This window comes from Arachis hypogaea, chromosome 9 (assembly GCF_003086295.3).
Source record: "Arachis hypogaea cultivar Tifrunner chromosome 9, arahy.Tifrunner.gnm2.J5K5, whole genome shotgun sequence".
Lineage (NCBI taxonomy): Eukaryota > Viridiplantae > Streptophyta > Magnoliopsida > Fabales > Fabaceae > Arachis > Arachis hypogaea.
The window spans coordinates 18,708,092-18,725,362 of record NC_092044.1 but is presented as its reverse complement, the minus strand read 5'-3'; the positions used below and the strand labels follow the sequence as shown (position 1 = coordinate 18,725,362).

General features: G+C 36.4%; 1 protein-coding gene and 1 long non-coding RNA gene across 2 annotated transcripts; one reads left to right on the top strand and one right to left on the bottom strand.

The window, feature by feature from the left end:
- Nucleotides 1-5,659: 5,659 nt before the first annotated feature.
- On the bottom strand, nucleotides 5,660-8,423 carry LOC112708965 (uncharacterized). Its single transcript, XM_025760879.1, has 3 exons — nucleotides 7,012-8,423; nucleotides 6,403-6,508; nucleotides 5,660-6,334 (listed from the first exon to the last, which is right to left on the bottom strand). Exons 1-3 carry the CDS (start codon nucleotides 8,421-8,423, stop codon nucleotides 5,660-5,662), a joined length of 2,193 nt encoding a protein of 730 aa, XP_025616664.1.
- Nucleotides 8,424-14,917: 6,494 nt separating this feature from the next.
- On the top strand, nucleotides 14,918-16,052 carry LOC140174949 (uncharacterized). The gene is made up of 3 exons (XR_011865100.1): nucleotides 14,918-15,346; nucleotides 15,441-15,514; nucleotides 15,645-16,052. It is a non-coding gene; the product is annotated as an uncharacterized lncRNA (long non-coding RNA).
- Nucleotides 16,053-17,271: the final 1,219 nt, after the last annotated feature.

Genomic DNA, 17,271 nt, shown 5'->3' with positions numbered 1-17,271 from the left:
ACATGGAAAGATATGCATTATCAACCAAAACCCCAAAAAAAATAGGGGTAATTCTCCTAAACTGACTTGTGTTAACCTTTATCAATTAACAAGTACTACTTACACTAATTACTCTTGCTTCATCATTCATATATGAGCCATCCTTCTTTTTGTGCACTTTAATCCATAACTCTCCTCTACCGACTATCCTTCCTTGTTCTTCCGACTGTAACAACAAAGTTTTTGCATTAATATTTTCCACAAAATCAATGAAAATTTAGTCACAGAGATACTAGCATAACTAAATAAAACAAGTAAATTACCTCCTCTTCCATCCGCCGTGCGAAGCTTTTCGAGCCGCCAGTGTAGGTATATTGTTGTTTTGATCGATTCTCCGCGTTTTTTCTGCACTTCTCCTATTGGTCCATCAGAGACAAAGGGCGATTAAAATCTAATAGAAAACCTCTCAATGCATGCATAATTGGTATTCCTGTGTAACAACGATACAGTATATTACCTTCGTCTCAGGTTCGGCGCGATAGTCAAGGAACCATCTCCAATGCTCTCGATCAATTTCCGGTGGTCGATTCTCAAGATTTTGATCAGTAGTGAATGTTGGCTCATAAAAACGGTCATACAACCTCAGCCTTGTTTCCTTCCAAGCCTTTCCCATACTTTTCAACATATTTTTCTTAATAATTCCTTCGCTATCCTCATCGAAGTGGAAAATTTGCTACACAGATAATACGAGTTGTCAATAATTGTAAAAATAAGCAAATTTAATTTACTCGGGATATAAACTTTTACCTTGACACATTCGTTATAAACTTTGTCTTTAGTGGTAATCTGATGCCAACTTTTCCTACAGATGAAAAATTTTCCATAATCAGATCCCAGCAGACCAAGCACGCCACTCAACAGTCCAGCTTCGTCTCCAATTGCTTGCTTTGCGTTGTTGAATCTGAGCACAATCTTCCTACCGTTAGGTCGTGCCATAGCATCCCTCACGCTTAGTTTTGCCAGCTTAATTGTGCCCTCAGAATCTATAAGCCAAATATAACATTTGCGTTGTGCACATCATGCGATAAAATTTATATATAACATAATAATATTAAAATACTACCTTAGTATACACCTAACAAAAGAATTACAATGGATCAATTCAGCATATAACATGCATAAAATGGTGTAGATTTGCAACACTTGAAAAAAAATTTAAAAAAAAATTACCGACTTTTAATTTAAAAAACTAATAACAAGAACAAATTTACCACTTTATTTGAAATGTAGGCAAAAATAAAATAAATATAATAAATCAGAATCTTTTATAATTATTTTGACAAGTCACAGAATACATTTTATTTAATTAAAGATTAAAAAACCACTTTGCAAACAAATGGAGAAGGTCAAATGTCATTGACCTGTTTTGCAACTGAAAGCATTTAGGATGAACGAATTAAAGTATTGTGTAAATTAATAATAGGTGGAGCTTAAATGATGTTGATGGAAGAAAAATAATTTGAAAAAATACCTATGATCTTAACAGTCCAAAATTCTGTAGTCTTGCGTCCTCTGCGACTCTGAACCACAGGAGCATCATGGAGCTCGTCAACTTCTTCTTCAACAAGAGGTTCCTCATTAGCATTAGCTTCCAAGTTTAGATAGCCTGTCAGCGAGTTTTGGGTACTATTTGTGCTCATCTGTAGAACAGGCCTTAGTTCACTTCGCGGGGGACGGAAAGGACGTGAAGTAGCGGGGACACTAGCACCACTTGCGGGGACACTTTCGTCATTGGTCGGAAGAATTTGAGAGCCATCATGGTGGGAGTCCAAAGTCGCATTCGCTCCCGTTTGAGGTTGGTGAGATCCTGGTCCCAATTTTGATTTTTTCGTGAATCGACCTTTTCGAGCCATCATAAACTCCTGACGCCAACAAACACCCAAAAAATAATAAATATAGTCCTAGACCATAACACATGAATTAGTTAACAGGATAACCAAGTGGGCTTGGAAGAATGCCCCTCATAAATATTAGACCATCATAAATTGATAGATAACTGGTGATTATCGCAGCAATGAGGGGATGATGTAACAGCTGGGCCGAACGGACGAGCTAACAGCAGAGAGGACGACCTAACTACGCAGTCAAAGACAATGAGGTGTTAGAGCGCGAGAGTTGAGAGCTCCTCGTTGGGGGTGGGGCTTCGTTCACTGTATTCATGGCTAAGTGTGAGGTAGTGCTGGGGTGTATTAGGATTAAGAAGAAGAGGTGGGTCACGGCCGATTGGTATTTCATACGGGAAGTAATCAAATTTGGCGGGTATTTGAAATATTTGATATTAAACGAAATCCCTAATTTTAATTGTTAGAGGGAATTAACAATATTAATTCTAATAATAATAATTTGAACCATGAAAATATTTCGCCAAGGAAACAGAACACTAACCGGAGGAATATAATTTGAGAAATCTTAAAACCAATAAATATTGCACAATGTAAATTTGCTGTTGATATTTTAAATTTTAACATAATAACAATAATAGTAATAATAATAATACGGTATGTGGGTTAAACATAATAATAATTATAATATAAAATGTTACATGTTATCAACCGCTTTTTTCATTTTTGTTTTTCAATTAACTTTAAATTTAAGATTTAAATTTAGCCCTCACTAGCTATTGATTTCTTTAAAATTAGCAATCTATGTTTTCATTTTAACATTTTATAACAGTAAGCATAATAATAATAATCATAAAATAATAATAATAATAATAATAATAATAATAATAATAATAATAATAATAGGGTAAAATAAACAATAATAACTGGGTAATAATATTAAGTTGTGATAAGAATAGGCTTGGTTTTGTAAAATCTTACTTTTTTAAAATAGCTTATGAAAAATAATATAAATAGATAGAAAGTCATACCTAATATATGATAGAGATGTATTTGTGTTGATATTTGTGAATGTTAAGTTAAAAAATAAAAATATATGAGACAAAAAAAAGCTATAATAATAATAATAGTAACAATAATTATAATAATAATAACAATAATAAATACCAATATTAAATAATATTAATAATTAATAAAATAAGAAGGACGTGAATATAATAATAATGTGAGTTGTTATAAAAATAATAATAACTATCAATAATAATAATAATATTAATAATATTATTAATAACAATAATAATAATAATAATTACTAGCATATTTCTAGGTACTTTTTTCAGACGTCAAAAGAAAGTAAAAAAAAAAAAATAGATAGATTGTTATTTGTTAGTTTGTTTGGAAAATATCATAGTAAAACATTTCATCATTGTGCCAAAAATTTTTTGTTAATCAGAATCTTGCGATAGTCTTACGATAGTCTTTCAATAAAGTGCAGAAATACATAAAGCAGTAGACCAAGGACCTTCAATGCAGCATACTAACGATCCCTAATAACAATCTGAAGAATTATAAAGTCACGACAACTTCAAAAAACAAGTCTTGGACATCCTATAAATCAACATCCTAATTCTTCAATTAAACTATTGCAATATTCTCAAGGGTTCAAGTATCTAGTCGCCCACATAGCTAGGTGCCAGGCATTTTTCTCCTCAGGTGACATTCCACTATAAGGATAATCATTCTCTTCCGGCGTTTTATTGAGGTCATACGACAGCATCGAGGCATTTTGACCAGCAGAATCAGCCTCTTCAGAGCCATCGGAGGGGACAACGTCCTCTTTCTCCTCTGAATCCGGAACCACCTCTCCAGCAGCTTCGGATGCCTCTTGAATCTGGGAAAATGTTAACCCTGAGAGGTACATCATAGCACAAAATAGGCGCAGAATTTCAAGAATTAGTGTATGAACATAATCAAATTACATGGTCAAGAAGTAAAGTTGTTTATCTTACGTTCCCATAGACGTTCAAGTCCGTGTTCTATGAGTTTGAATTCCTCTTGTGCTGCAATATCTAGTTCAACAACAAGAGTATTTTCATATCGTGCCTGCACAACACATCACAAAAATAATGTAGAAATACTGTTTGTAAAAACCTGGGACAATCTAAAAACATTCAAATGATTCGGAACCTAAAACATAAAAAACTAGGTGACTCAGTAGTAGAATCATTACATTTTATTACTTGAGATAGCATTTCAGATTAGAGAGCAAGAAGACTATGGCATCAAATAAAGAGAACAACAGTAACACCAGAAACAGAATGAATCTTTTGGAGTGCTCTTTCTGCTCAAATCAGAACAAAGAATATGCCTCATGCACACAGATTAAGGTCTCAAATTGATACAAGATATAAGTGACTCCTGAATTGTTGCGGGCTACATTTATTCTCAACTGGTTTGGTTCGATTTTTGAACCTAAAAATCAGTATGTGGAGTAGTGTGGTTTTTCTAGTGAATCAAATCATGCCCAGTTATAATTGCAGCACTAGAACCTATTGAAATACATAAGTAATATCCGATAAGAGTGTACTAAACTAGGACCATAATGGGTTTAAAGTTTTTGATACCCAATCATTGCAGGTTTGAGGAGTTGCTTTCTACTTAATACAATATACAGTTAGGTGGATTTACTTGATAGTATTACATTATACCCATTTTTCTTTTTATCCATTCACAAGTACACGAAGTGATATGCCAGATAATAACTTGATATGCATATTACGATAGAAATAAGTAAGTAGAGAGGATATTGGAGAAAGAAAAGATAGCAATTAATAGAAAGTTATACTTGTGTCATGAGGCAATACTCTCTTTATACTACACTATGCACTTCTCAAGTTTCAACATCTATATATCTTGATACTTATTTGAGTTAACTAACATTGTTTAGCTTCAACTACACAAGTAGCAAGTTTCTGTGCATCTCAACAATAATGTCAACCAGAAAATCACATGTAAGCACCGAATTTCATCTAAGTTGGCAATTAATTAAACTAGGGTGAGTAAAATTGTGATACATTAGATAAATAGCAAGGTAATACGTGAACATTTACCTTCACCTCGTCGAGTATCTTCTGTGAGAACCACGTCTCCGTACTTGTTACAAACTCAAACCCAAATTTAGCCCCGTACTTTCGATCCCAGTGAAGCATTTCCTAAAGTTTTAAAATAATCACATGAATATGGTTGCTTTCCACGAATAAGAAGATGCAGTACAAAAATAAATTGGGCAGCATGAAACAAACCCTCATCATTGGTCCCAGCGCATGAGATATGGCTCGATAGAGGTGACTTTGTCCAGAGAAGGCATCCAACCATAATTGTATGAGGGACTCTTTAAACCACAACTGTCTTGCAAAGGACGTTGCGTGGTCCAAGGAAGAGAATGGAGACTCAGCTATCATCTTCTCTGCGAACCAACGGCTTCTGGTAATGAGAAAGAAGTCTCTGCTCTCCAATTTCCCTGATAGTCCACCAAAAATAGGAAGAATGTACAAGGACAATATAAACATGTGATTGTAAGAATTCTAGTTGGAGAGGTAACAACATTGTGACGACATAGTTGAATAAAAGAGCTTTATATGAGAGGATAAGTTTTAAAAAATCTCAAATAAGTCACTATAATCAACATATTATCTAGTGATATGACTAAAATAAAATCCAGTATCATATATCCAGAACTGCCATGAATATGAGCTACATGCATGGTGGAGAACAGTTTTTTAGGAATTAGCAGCCTCGTCACAATCTTCAACCCTTTCACCAGTGGACTCCTCTAAATCACCGTCTCTTGTCAACCGCAACCCTTCGACATCAAATTCAGGCAAGCTAGTCATACAGGCCTGTGGATTAAGGTCGACCTCACAATATTCATAATCTTCGTCCATGTCAAACAAATCTCTTGGCTTCACGTGGACTACTACACTCCATTCGCTCTCCACCTCATCCTCTACGTAGAACACAAGACGAGCCTCAGATGCCAATATATACGGCTCATCGTCTTCTCGATCATCGGTGTAAATCGGAGTGGCAAAATTGACACAAGTGTGGCCCAGAACGTCTTGCCGGATACCTCTGCTCGACGTGGTGTCTGCCCAAATACACTTGAATAAGACTACATTGAATTGACCACTGTAATTTAGCTCGATGATGTCTACTAATTTCCCGTAATACGAGACGCCGCCGACAGCAACATTGGCATCCCGTTTACTTGCATAACTTCTAGTATCCGAAGTGACATAAACCCCGCTATTCTGTGTTTTCATCCCTTCCTCCCTCGACATGGTCCTAAATTTAAATCCATTGACGTTGTAAGCTGGATAGCGTTTGGCCTGAGCGAGGGGACCGCAGGCGAGCCACTGCAACTCGTTCGAATGATTGGTGCTTCCAAATGGGACCTGGCATTGAACCGTTAGAGACAAGAGGGCATCAAAGGGTAGTAGGATCCTGAGATATTAAAGATTACCTTATGCCTGAACCAATTGGCAAATTCTCTGTGCACAACACTATCTATTTGAGACGGGGACCTTGTTCTACTCCGCAGTTTTCTCTTTGTGATGGCTCTGTACTCACTGTGCATACAAAAGGTTTGTTCAAGTTTAGTACTGTCAGTACCAAATTGGCTCACTATATAATTTTATAGCTCAGGCTATGTACTTACTCTAAGAATTTCTCTACTGCAATGCAATTGACCAGTACATGACGATGTGCTTGAAGCTTTTCGGTTACTGTTATAGTAAAAAATGAACTTTCCCCGACCGCCTTTCCAACCACTGGGAAGATGTTGGCAATCTCGCTCGGTGGAGCATCGATCGACCGGTCGTCAACGCGCGTCGGTCGGTTGATCCTAGTCTCGACATTATCTAGATATCTAGAACAAAATGTGAGAATCTCCTCGGATAATTAGCCCTCTGCAATCGATCCTTCCGGTTGTGCCCTGTTACACACGTACTGCTTGAGACGACATAGGTACCTTTGAGAACATAACGTACAAATTACTAGATGACAGCTATCCGTTTATAAACAGGTCGAGTTATATTAAGCGGATTAATACCTTTCAATTGGGTACATCTACCGGTAATGCACTGGGCCACCGAGACGAACCTCCTCGACCAAATGCACTGTTAGATGAACCATAACTGTGAAGAAGGAAGGTGGAAATATCATCTCCATGTGGCACAAGGTATGGACTACACGATCCTGAAGGAGAGGAAGTTGTTGAGGATCTATGGATTTACTGCATATTATTCGGAAAAAGGCTGATAACTCAGCCAAGATGGCAGACACTGGGGTGGGTAACACGTGTTTTGACGCAATTGGCAGTAGATGTTCCATTAGAATATGACAGTCATGACTCTTCAAGCCGAATAACTTTCGCTGTTTTAAATCAACGCAGCGAGAGATGTTGCTAGAATACCCGTCTGGAAAGACCACATTCTTAATTGTCCTAAGAAAGACATTCTTCTCTGGATTCTGCATGGCAAAGACTGTAACGGGATACTTTCCACCTTCAACTGGCCACATATCATGTCGGATGCCCATCAACTGGAGATCTTTTCCAGCTTTTAGGTGGTCTTTGGACTTACCGCTCTCGTTCAACATGGTGAAAACAATGTTGTCGCATACATTCTTCTCTATGTGCATCACATCAAGGTTGTGACGTAACTCGTTGTTCTCCCAGTACGGCAAATCAAAGAATACACTCCTCTTTTTCCAGGGAGACTCGTCTTGCACCACGGTCTGCTGTCCGTGCCTTCTTTTACCACCCACCACTTGCACCTTGCCTTGTGAGACAGGAACACCCTCCAATTGTCTCAAGACATCCTTCCCAGTCAATTTGGTAGGTGGGGATCTATCATCTACCTTGCCATCAAATCTACTCCGGTCCTGTCTATATTTGTGATCGCGATTCAAGAAGCGACGATGACCCATATAACACCATTTCTGACTGAAGGTGAGTCGCATAGCCTCGGCATCCAAATTGCACGTGGGGCAAGCTCTCCCGCCGTAAGTATTCCAGCCAGATAAGTTGCCCAAGCCAGGAAAATTACTGATAGTCCACATCAGTGCAGCTCGCATCTTGAACATTTTCTTCTCACTGGCGTCGTAGGTATCAACACCAGCCCACAACTCCTTCAGCTCATCGATCAGGGGCTGTAGGTAGACATCTATGTCATTGCCAGGCATTTTAGGACCGAGAATAATCATAGAGAGAATAAAGTTGGTTTGTTTCATGCAAATCCATGGGGGTAGGTTGTACGGAATAAGAATCACTGGCCATATTGAATACTTTGAACTGAGATTTCCATAAGGATTGAAGCCATCACTAGCCAGGGCTAAGCGAACATTGCGCGGATCACCAGAAAAGTTAGTATATCTCCTGTCAAATGCTTTCCAACCCTCGCTGTCCCTGGGATGCCTCAAGGAACCGTCAGAGTTGGTTCCTCTCTTGTGCCACAACATGTCAACGGATGTCTTGCTGGACATGAATAATCGCTACAACCGTGGAATTAGAGGAAAGTAACGGAGAATCTTCGCCGATAGAGGTTTCCCATTCTTCTTGACAACGATGTTGATTCTGACTAAAGAATTCTTCCTGGTCTTTTTCTTCCACCTGGATGCCCCACACCGTTTGCATCTAGACAAGTCTTGGTCTGTACCCTAGTATCGCATGCAGTCATTTGAACATGCATCTATCTTCTTGTACCCAATGCCGAGCTTCCTTATGATCCTCTTGGCATCGTGCAAGGTCTTCGGAATCCTTGCATGCTCAAAGGCATCACCCAGTAGCTCTAGAATCAATCTGAAAGCCTTATCGCTCACTCCGCACCTGCACTTTATATGGTACAGCCTAACCAAGAAAGACAGCTTCGAGAATCTTGAGCATCCCGGATATAATCCCTGCTCGTCGTCCTCAAGCAAGTCGTGAAAGGCACGAGCCTCGCGACTAGGTTCATCAGATAAGTACGGCAACCCCTCCGCAACGTCTCCGACATGCCCATTCATCGAGTCTTCATCGTCACTCTGCAGTCCCGGGAAGTTGAATGCGTCCTGGACCATGTCCTGCATTTGATCTTCTAAATTTACATTAGGTTCTAGTTCTTCCCTAGCGCTGGATCTCTCGTCTACGATCTTCTCACCGTGATGTAACCAAAAGGTATAGTTAGGGGGAAAGGGTTTCATCAGAAGGTGATCGTACGCGTCCTCTCTAGTTTGGTAACACCGGAACCCACACAAAGGGCATGGGCAATGTATCATCCCATCAGATGATGCATTGGCAAATGCGAAATCAAGGAATTTATTCAGACCATCCCTATATTCTACACTCCCTCTAGGCTTTGTAATCCAACTCTTATTAATGTCTAAATGAATGAAATAGCAGAAACAAATAAAAAAAATAGTATCAAAATACATAGCACTTGTAATAAAATAAAAGAAAAAATGGGGAGTGTGTCAAGAGAACCAACAACAGTTTATCACAATTATGAGATGGGAGAGTGCCATACGTAATAAACTTGACAATATATTACAAGCAAAATCATGTAGAGAGCGACGGAATAAATCAAAACGGAAATAAATTTATAAAAGTTACTTGCTTCCCAGGTAACATGTAGCATGTGAAAGGTATTGGGGAGGAGGCTTACTCATTGCAAAATTCTGTGCTTTCTAAATAATTACTGGGTGAAAGATTTGCTGGTTCTAAGTCCAAAAAGTGAAAAGAAAATAAAAGCTTCCTTAAAAAAAGAAAAAGAAAATAGGACTGAAAGTTAGATGTAAAAAATAATAAAAAAATATAACTAAACAGTCATAATGGATAGAGAATAAAATCTTGAAATTGTGGACATAAATTTCGTAGGTATGTTTATGCAAAATATTTGAGTATAGTTTCTCTATCTTGTCGTCTACCGTAGAGGTACAAATAATTGGTTCAGCGAAAAAGAACATAAAAAATAATAACAACACGAGCAGCTCAGAAAGAGTGACAAACAAGAAAAGGGTTTGAAAAAATCAAATAGAAATTCAGGACTCGAGTAGCATGAATGACATCAAGAGAATCATGATCAACTAGTCCAGTGTCACAGTAAGTATAGTAGCAACCAAACAGCAGGACTTAGCATGAATTGCACCAAAAATTGGTAAAGAGAAGTGTAAAACCATAATGGCAGCAGAAACATAGTTGTGCACTTAATATATGAACACCATAGATAAGAAATCAGCACCATGAGAAGTAGTCCAATAGCAATAGCAAATAAGCAATAGTATAATAAGCATAAAGACCAGAAAATGGGGGCATTCAGTGTCAAAATAACCAGGATAATTTCCCTAACACAGATAACTAGATCAGCAACTATTAAAGCAACTATTAACAAACTACCCAAAAAAGGCTATAAATTAACGCTAAAAAACAACAGAATATCTAAATAAGGAATATAAGCATGAACCAACCATTCTGACACACACTCCTCGCAGAAAATGTGTTTGTCCCGCAATAATATGGCTTAATTAAATTGAAATAAATTGCAAAATAAAAGTGAACACGATGATGATGATGCATACAAGAAGCTAGCAATGTCATAATTAAAAATGCATTAGTTAGGGACTGAAAAAGAACATAAAATAAGAATAAAACAACATCTCAGTAACTATCTTCCACCTTTTTTCAAAATTTTCTTTAATGACAAGTCCTCCCTTTTTCTCCATAGCACCAAGGAGCACTTGAGCCCTCCATGGACCATCAATAAACTACAATGACAGCTACATTAGCATCCCACTTAATGTAATCTTCTAAGCCCATGATGCGGTCAACGAAAGCATATTATAACTAGAAATGATTGAGTGTGCTATGCTGTACAGAATTGCTAACAACCATAATTCCAAACTCATTAATGTTCAGGATTAAAGTGTGCTCCTTTTATTTTATTATTTTATTTTATTTTTTCCCTGAGAATAGTATAACTTAAGTGAAGCTCAATGAAGTGGCAATGGTCCCTTTCAAGTTTTAGCCATTACTCTCTACACATGTGGAAAGTGAAAAACTAGCTCATTTGAAGAATAGGGGAAAGACACAAACTTTAAGCACCCATGTCTGAATATGAAAACTAAAATCCCAGATCTACATGTAATGTATCACCAAAACATCAAAAGGAAGCAAAGCATTTAAATAAAAAAGTATGAAATTGAAAGAGGATACAATGTACAACTCAAGTGTTGTAAAACAAAGAAGTAAAAAATAGAATGAAAATAAAGACAAAAGTTACTTTTTTAAAACACTCAAATAGGCATGAAAATGACAGATTTGGGAGACGAGAATGGAAGAATCATAATGAAGATAAAGGAAACTAAGCCAAAACCAACAAGCCCAACTGTGCAAACACACACCCCAACACACCAACAACCAACCTGACTCAAAATACTATTATAAACAATACACAGATGATAAATATCAAGCTTTTGTCATAAAAAACAAGGGAAAATGATAACAGAGCTGAACCAATGGGAAGTGGCAAAGAACACAAACAGCTATGAAACAGCAGTTACTAATGTCTTGTACTTTACATGATAAATTTATCAACAAACAAAATTTTCAGATTAGTGCGTGCAAAGTTTCTCAATTTCTCCTGTGCAAGGGAGATGCAAACCAAAGAAACACATTCTTGGGTAATTAAATAAACAGGAAGTAGATGCAAGAGAGATGCAAACCAAAGAAACTCAACCCTCTAACATTGATAATGAGCCTTTGTTAAAGCTTTATACTCTAACTATCACTTTCAATACAGAGCACCCATTAAATAAAAAAAAGGGGTACCTTCAAATTCCAGTCTATGAACAGCAGCAATTAACCCCAGTTAAAGACAGATATAGATAAATATTTTTACAAAATTCTAACCAACAAAGAAATCAATAAGAAAAGATTAAGAGTGTCAGGACTGACCAGTGCCAGGGGACTGGTTGCGAAGGCAGCTGCGCAACTCGACATGGGAGGGTATGAGCTTCAGGAATTATGGATGATAGGGGAAAGCTTGAAAAATTGGGGGTTTCTGCAAAATTGGGGTTCTCGATTAATGGTTGTAACATGAAAAGGGGGAATTGACAAGTTGAATCATGATAAAATCCTCACCTGGGTGGGTTCTTCCTTGATATTTCTCGGCTGTGCTCCCGCTCTTGGTTGGCGCGCTACCAAACTCAACTCGCAGGTTTCTGCAGAATTGGGGGGAAGTAATTTCGAGTTATAAAATAAAAGTGGAATTGAAACACTGATTTGAAACTCACCTAGTGGCGTTTATTGAAGAAGTCGCCGGGTGGGGTGGTTTTGTTTGGCGCCTCTTCTCCTGCTTTGTTCGCACCAGGAAGTGAAACGAGTAAGCCCGAAGATATACTTCCTAATTTAGCAGCGGTGTTCACTCCCCAGCCGCTATCCAAGGGAGTTTTGTGGCTTTTACCTGACCGCCACACATCTCTGCCAGGATCCTTCTTGATTAGCGGCGATTATGGTCATGGCCGCCAACCCCCTGCCGCTACTCTCCGCCTCTGCGGTAGTGTGGTCGGAGGTATGATCACCATTACCATCGAGTAGGGTCATTGGACTCAAGGTTCAATACTGTAGCTAAAAATTTATGCTAATGGTCATAGTTTAAAATTGTGACCTAAAGTTTAACGAAATAAATATGATTATAGTTATAGCCATGTTTTTCATCTTGGCAGAAAACAATTATGATTTTCACTTTGAAAACTGTGACCATTATACTATGACTATACTCATATTGTTTATAGTTAAAAACGTGATTTATTACAAAATAGTGATTATAGTTCGAATGTCACAGTTCTAAATCGTGACAACATGCTAAAAATATTATACAGAATATTGTGTATTTCAGTGTCAATCATATAAATAAGTAATCAAAGAATTCATAATAAAATACTTAGGCACTATTATAATTCGGTCTCATTATCGACGGCCGTTCTGACGCTCGTCGTAAGGTGGGAGTTTACCAAGCTAATGTGCTAAAACTGGTAGGGCTGCACATGGATCGGATAATATTCGCATATCTGCGGTAATTATCTGCATCTAATCCGAATTTTACAGATATTATCCGATCTGCAGAACCATCGGATCGGATCGGATCCGATTCGCACTGTGATAGGATCGGATTGCGGATTCGACAGTAATATCCGCGGATCCGATCTGCAAATCCGCATATCCACACATCACATATAAATAGCATAGTTTAAGGAAGTACACCTTAATGTGATATGAATTTTAGTGTGTTATTTTATGAATTTTATGAATTTTTTGTTTTTAATTTTTTATTTTGTACTTCAAGTTAGAATAATTAAACTTAAATACTGTGTTATTATTTTGTTTTTGTTATTCAATAGAACTATTATTGATAATATTTTAGGAGTAAATAGTTTTTTTGAATTATGCGGATATACCCGATATTCGATCAGATCCGATCCGCAAGTATGCGGATCGGATCCGGCCTAAAAAAGTGCAGATATCATATCCGATCCGATCCGATTAGTGCTGTGCGGATCGGATAGGATAGAATTTTAGGCTATATCCGATCCGATCCGATCCGTGTCCAGCCCTAAAAACTGGTTAATTTTTTTCAGGTATATACTGTTACCGTCAATAAACTTTGGCTCAAGATCTCTATATTTTTTTATTATTACTGACAACTCCAAGTGTTGATAATTTAGTCTAAAATTTTCAATACCCATTTTACTTATGCACTTTTATCGACAGTAAATCCGTTAGTAAAATTAATTAACTACGATTTGATTATCGGTAGAATTAGTTTCCTTTGCAGCAAGAACAGAGGATCGAATCTAAGTTTCATTTTCTCCATTTGAAGAAATTATATACTTTGCAGTTGAACCCCAAAAAATAAAATTTACACTGTTTGATAAACGTGAGAAGGAATGAATATGCGTGTGATTATTCTATGATTTTGATAAATAAAAAGTCGCAACATTTTTGCCCTCCAAATATATTTTCCACACCAAAGCATTCTCCTCGAAACAAATCATGGGACAAGATGAGCAATAATAGTTTGGGTCCCAAAAATTACTTCCAAATAGCAAAAATTATACAGCTACTATTGTCAAATTGGACTCTATCATAAAATTTCAATTCCCTCAAGTCTTTGTTGGTTTTTTTCTCTCCTTTGTGAGGCCCAAATCCAACATTTTGGGGTGTATTCTTATGCCCTGATGTCACAACCCTAATTCAAATTTTGGGAGTCAATTTAAGAGAAAGAGAGTAGCCACCAAAGAGAAAGAGAAGGGGGAAAACAGAATTTTCGTATTTGCCCAAAGCAGTAAATTTCAAATAGCGATTTCTCAGTTGTTCACCGTTGGATTGGCTTGAAATTTAAACTGCCTATTCCTATCATTTTTTTCTTCATTCTGGTTGGTGGAGATGTTGATTGGAGATTCGCAGTGAGAGAAATTGGCTTCGCAAGAGAGAAATTAGGTTTTTCATTTTTACACAGAGCAGCAATCTTGAAATGACAATTTCTCATTCATTCACCGTTGGATTGACATGAAATTTGGATTGTAAATTTTTCACATCTTGTTCTTCATTCTGAACGGTGGATATTTTTATTGGAGGTCTGCAGAAGAAGAAATTGGCTTCGATAGCAGCTCTATTTTTTGGTTATATTTCCTCTTCTTGCTTCTTACTTGTGAGCTTTGGTGCTTTGATGTTTTGGCTGGTTATATGCACGTTTTTTTTTGCTTTGTTTGAGACTCTCTTATACCTCATTTGATTATAGTGGAGCTATTTTATTGGTCTGAACGATCGTGGTTTTTACCTCTCACATTGAGGGGGTTTTCCACGTTAAAATCTCGGTGTGTTCTTGTTATTGCTTTACTTGCTATATTTGCTTGTTATAGTTGCTGCCATATTGTGTTGTGAGCAGTGGCGGATCCACGGGGGGACCTAAGGTGGCCATGGTCCCCCCCAAATTTTTTTAAAAAAAATAGTAAATAGTAATAATTAATAATATTAAATTTTTTTATATATAATATTAAAAAAAATATAAGTTACAAAATTTTATAAATTAAAATAACTAAAAACTGCACTATGTATTGGATATTTGAATTATTGTTGTTCTTGTTAACAAATAGCTCATTCTAATAATTAATAAAAATGGTTCTATTATACTAGCCCAAGCCCATACTATTAATTAAAGTAACCCTAGTACATTTTTCAAATATTTATTTCAAACTATCATAGGCATAGCGTCACTTTTCTCTCTCTTTTAGTGATTCCCAAACTTTTGGTCTTCTACTCTTCTCATTTTAATTTTCTTTCCATACCAAAACAAGACATATGAAGAAAAACCATTGAAGAGAAGTGAACAACAAAATATTAACCATTGAATGCACAACAAAGATTCAAAGAGGTATATTTCAATTTTTTTTAAGTTAATGACAATGTCAAGTATTATTTACATTATTTATTTAAAATAATTAATTTATTTTTTTTATAATGGACAGTGTTCAAAGATTGAAGTGAGGACAAAACTCAATAGAATTATTTTTTTGTGAGACTTGGAACAAAAAATAATCAGGTAAATCAATAACTTTATTTTTGGTTATTATATATTTGTGTTTCTAAAATTATTTGTTATTGCTCAATAGGTTTAATATTTTTTTTTAAGAAAATAATATATATGCAATTATTTTTGTTTTTTTTGTTAGATAGTTCAAGTTAAGTTAAAAATGTCAAAGATGAAAACAATTCACTCATTTTTCAAGAGAAAAGAGAGAATATATGATGAACAAAATTCAGCTTCAGATTCTTTGAGTAATGTTCAAAATATTATTGAACAACCTGTGACACAACTTGTTGAGCAAGATATTCAACCCCCTGCTTCCAAAATAGCAAGGACTGAAATAGATCAAGTTAATATTGATACATTGATGCGTGATCCCGGAAAGCGTCCGCAAATTTGGAATTATCCTATCAATCAACAAGATGAAATTCGTAGAGCATACATAAAGTTTGGACCATAAAGTTTTAGTATGTAGTTGAACATTGACTTTTATATAATATAATTACTTTTTTGATATATATGCTACAAATCATATTTTGTTAATTTTTTGTTATATTTTATATTTAATTGGCCCCCCTCTTATAAAATTTCTGGTTCCGCCACTGGTTGTGAGTGCTTCCATATTGTTCTTGTGTTGGATATTTGTGTTGTTTCCGCTGCTAGGCTCTTTCATACTGGCATCAGAGCTTGTTGGTATTTTTTCTGGGCTTGTGATTCTCTGAACAATGGAAGCTAATACTAATACTAGTAGGATGATCACTCTTAATGGTCCTAATAATGATTTGTGGAAGTCAAAAATGAAAGATTTGCTTTATGTCAAAAATTTTCATCAACCAGTTTTTGGTACAGAGAAGTCTAATGATAAATCTGATGATGATTAGACTTTGTTGCATAGACAAGTTTGTGGATATATTAGGTAGTGGGTTGACGATAATGTGTTGAACCATATTATTGGAGAGACACATGCTCGGACCCTTTGGATTAAACTTGAATAGTTGTATGCTTGAAAAACTAGGAATAACAAGATGTTTTTGATCAAGCAGTTGTTGGCTTTGAAATATACAGATGGGACATCAATGACATATAACTTGAATAATTTCTAAGGAATTATGAATCAGTTATCTTCCATGGGTATCAAGTTTGATGAAGAGGTTCAAGGATTGTTACTTCTTGACTCCTTACCAGACTCGTGGGAAATTCTCAAAATGTCATTATCTAATTCTGCTTCTGATGGTGTAATCTCTATGGATCTTGCCAAGAGCAGTGTTTTGAATGAAGATATGAGAAGAAAGTCACAAGGTACATCGACTACACATTTAGATGTTCTTATTTCTGAGTCTAGGGGGAGAAACAAAAGTCGAGGTCCTAAAAGTAGAGATCAAAGCAGAAGCAAGTCTCGAGGAAAGTATAAGAATATTGAATCTGTTAACCTTGTTGATAGTAGCACTAGTTGGGTGATTGATAGTGGTGCTTCTATTCATGTTACATCTAGGAGGAATTTGTTTACATCTTATACTCCTGGTAATTTTGGTGATGTGAAAATGACTCATCAAGGTGTTGCAAAATGTGCTGGTGTTGGACAAGTTTGCTTAGAAACCTCCAATGGTACCAAGTTGATTTTGAAGCGTGTGAAGCATGTTCCAGATATTCGATTGAACTTACTTTCTGTTAGTAAGTTGTGTGATGAAGACTTGGATAGCTCATTCTCTCGTGATAGTTGGAAGCTCACCAATGGTTCCATGGTTGTTGCTAGAGGTATTCGACACTCTACT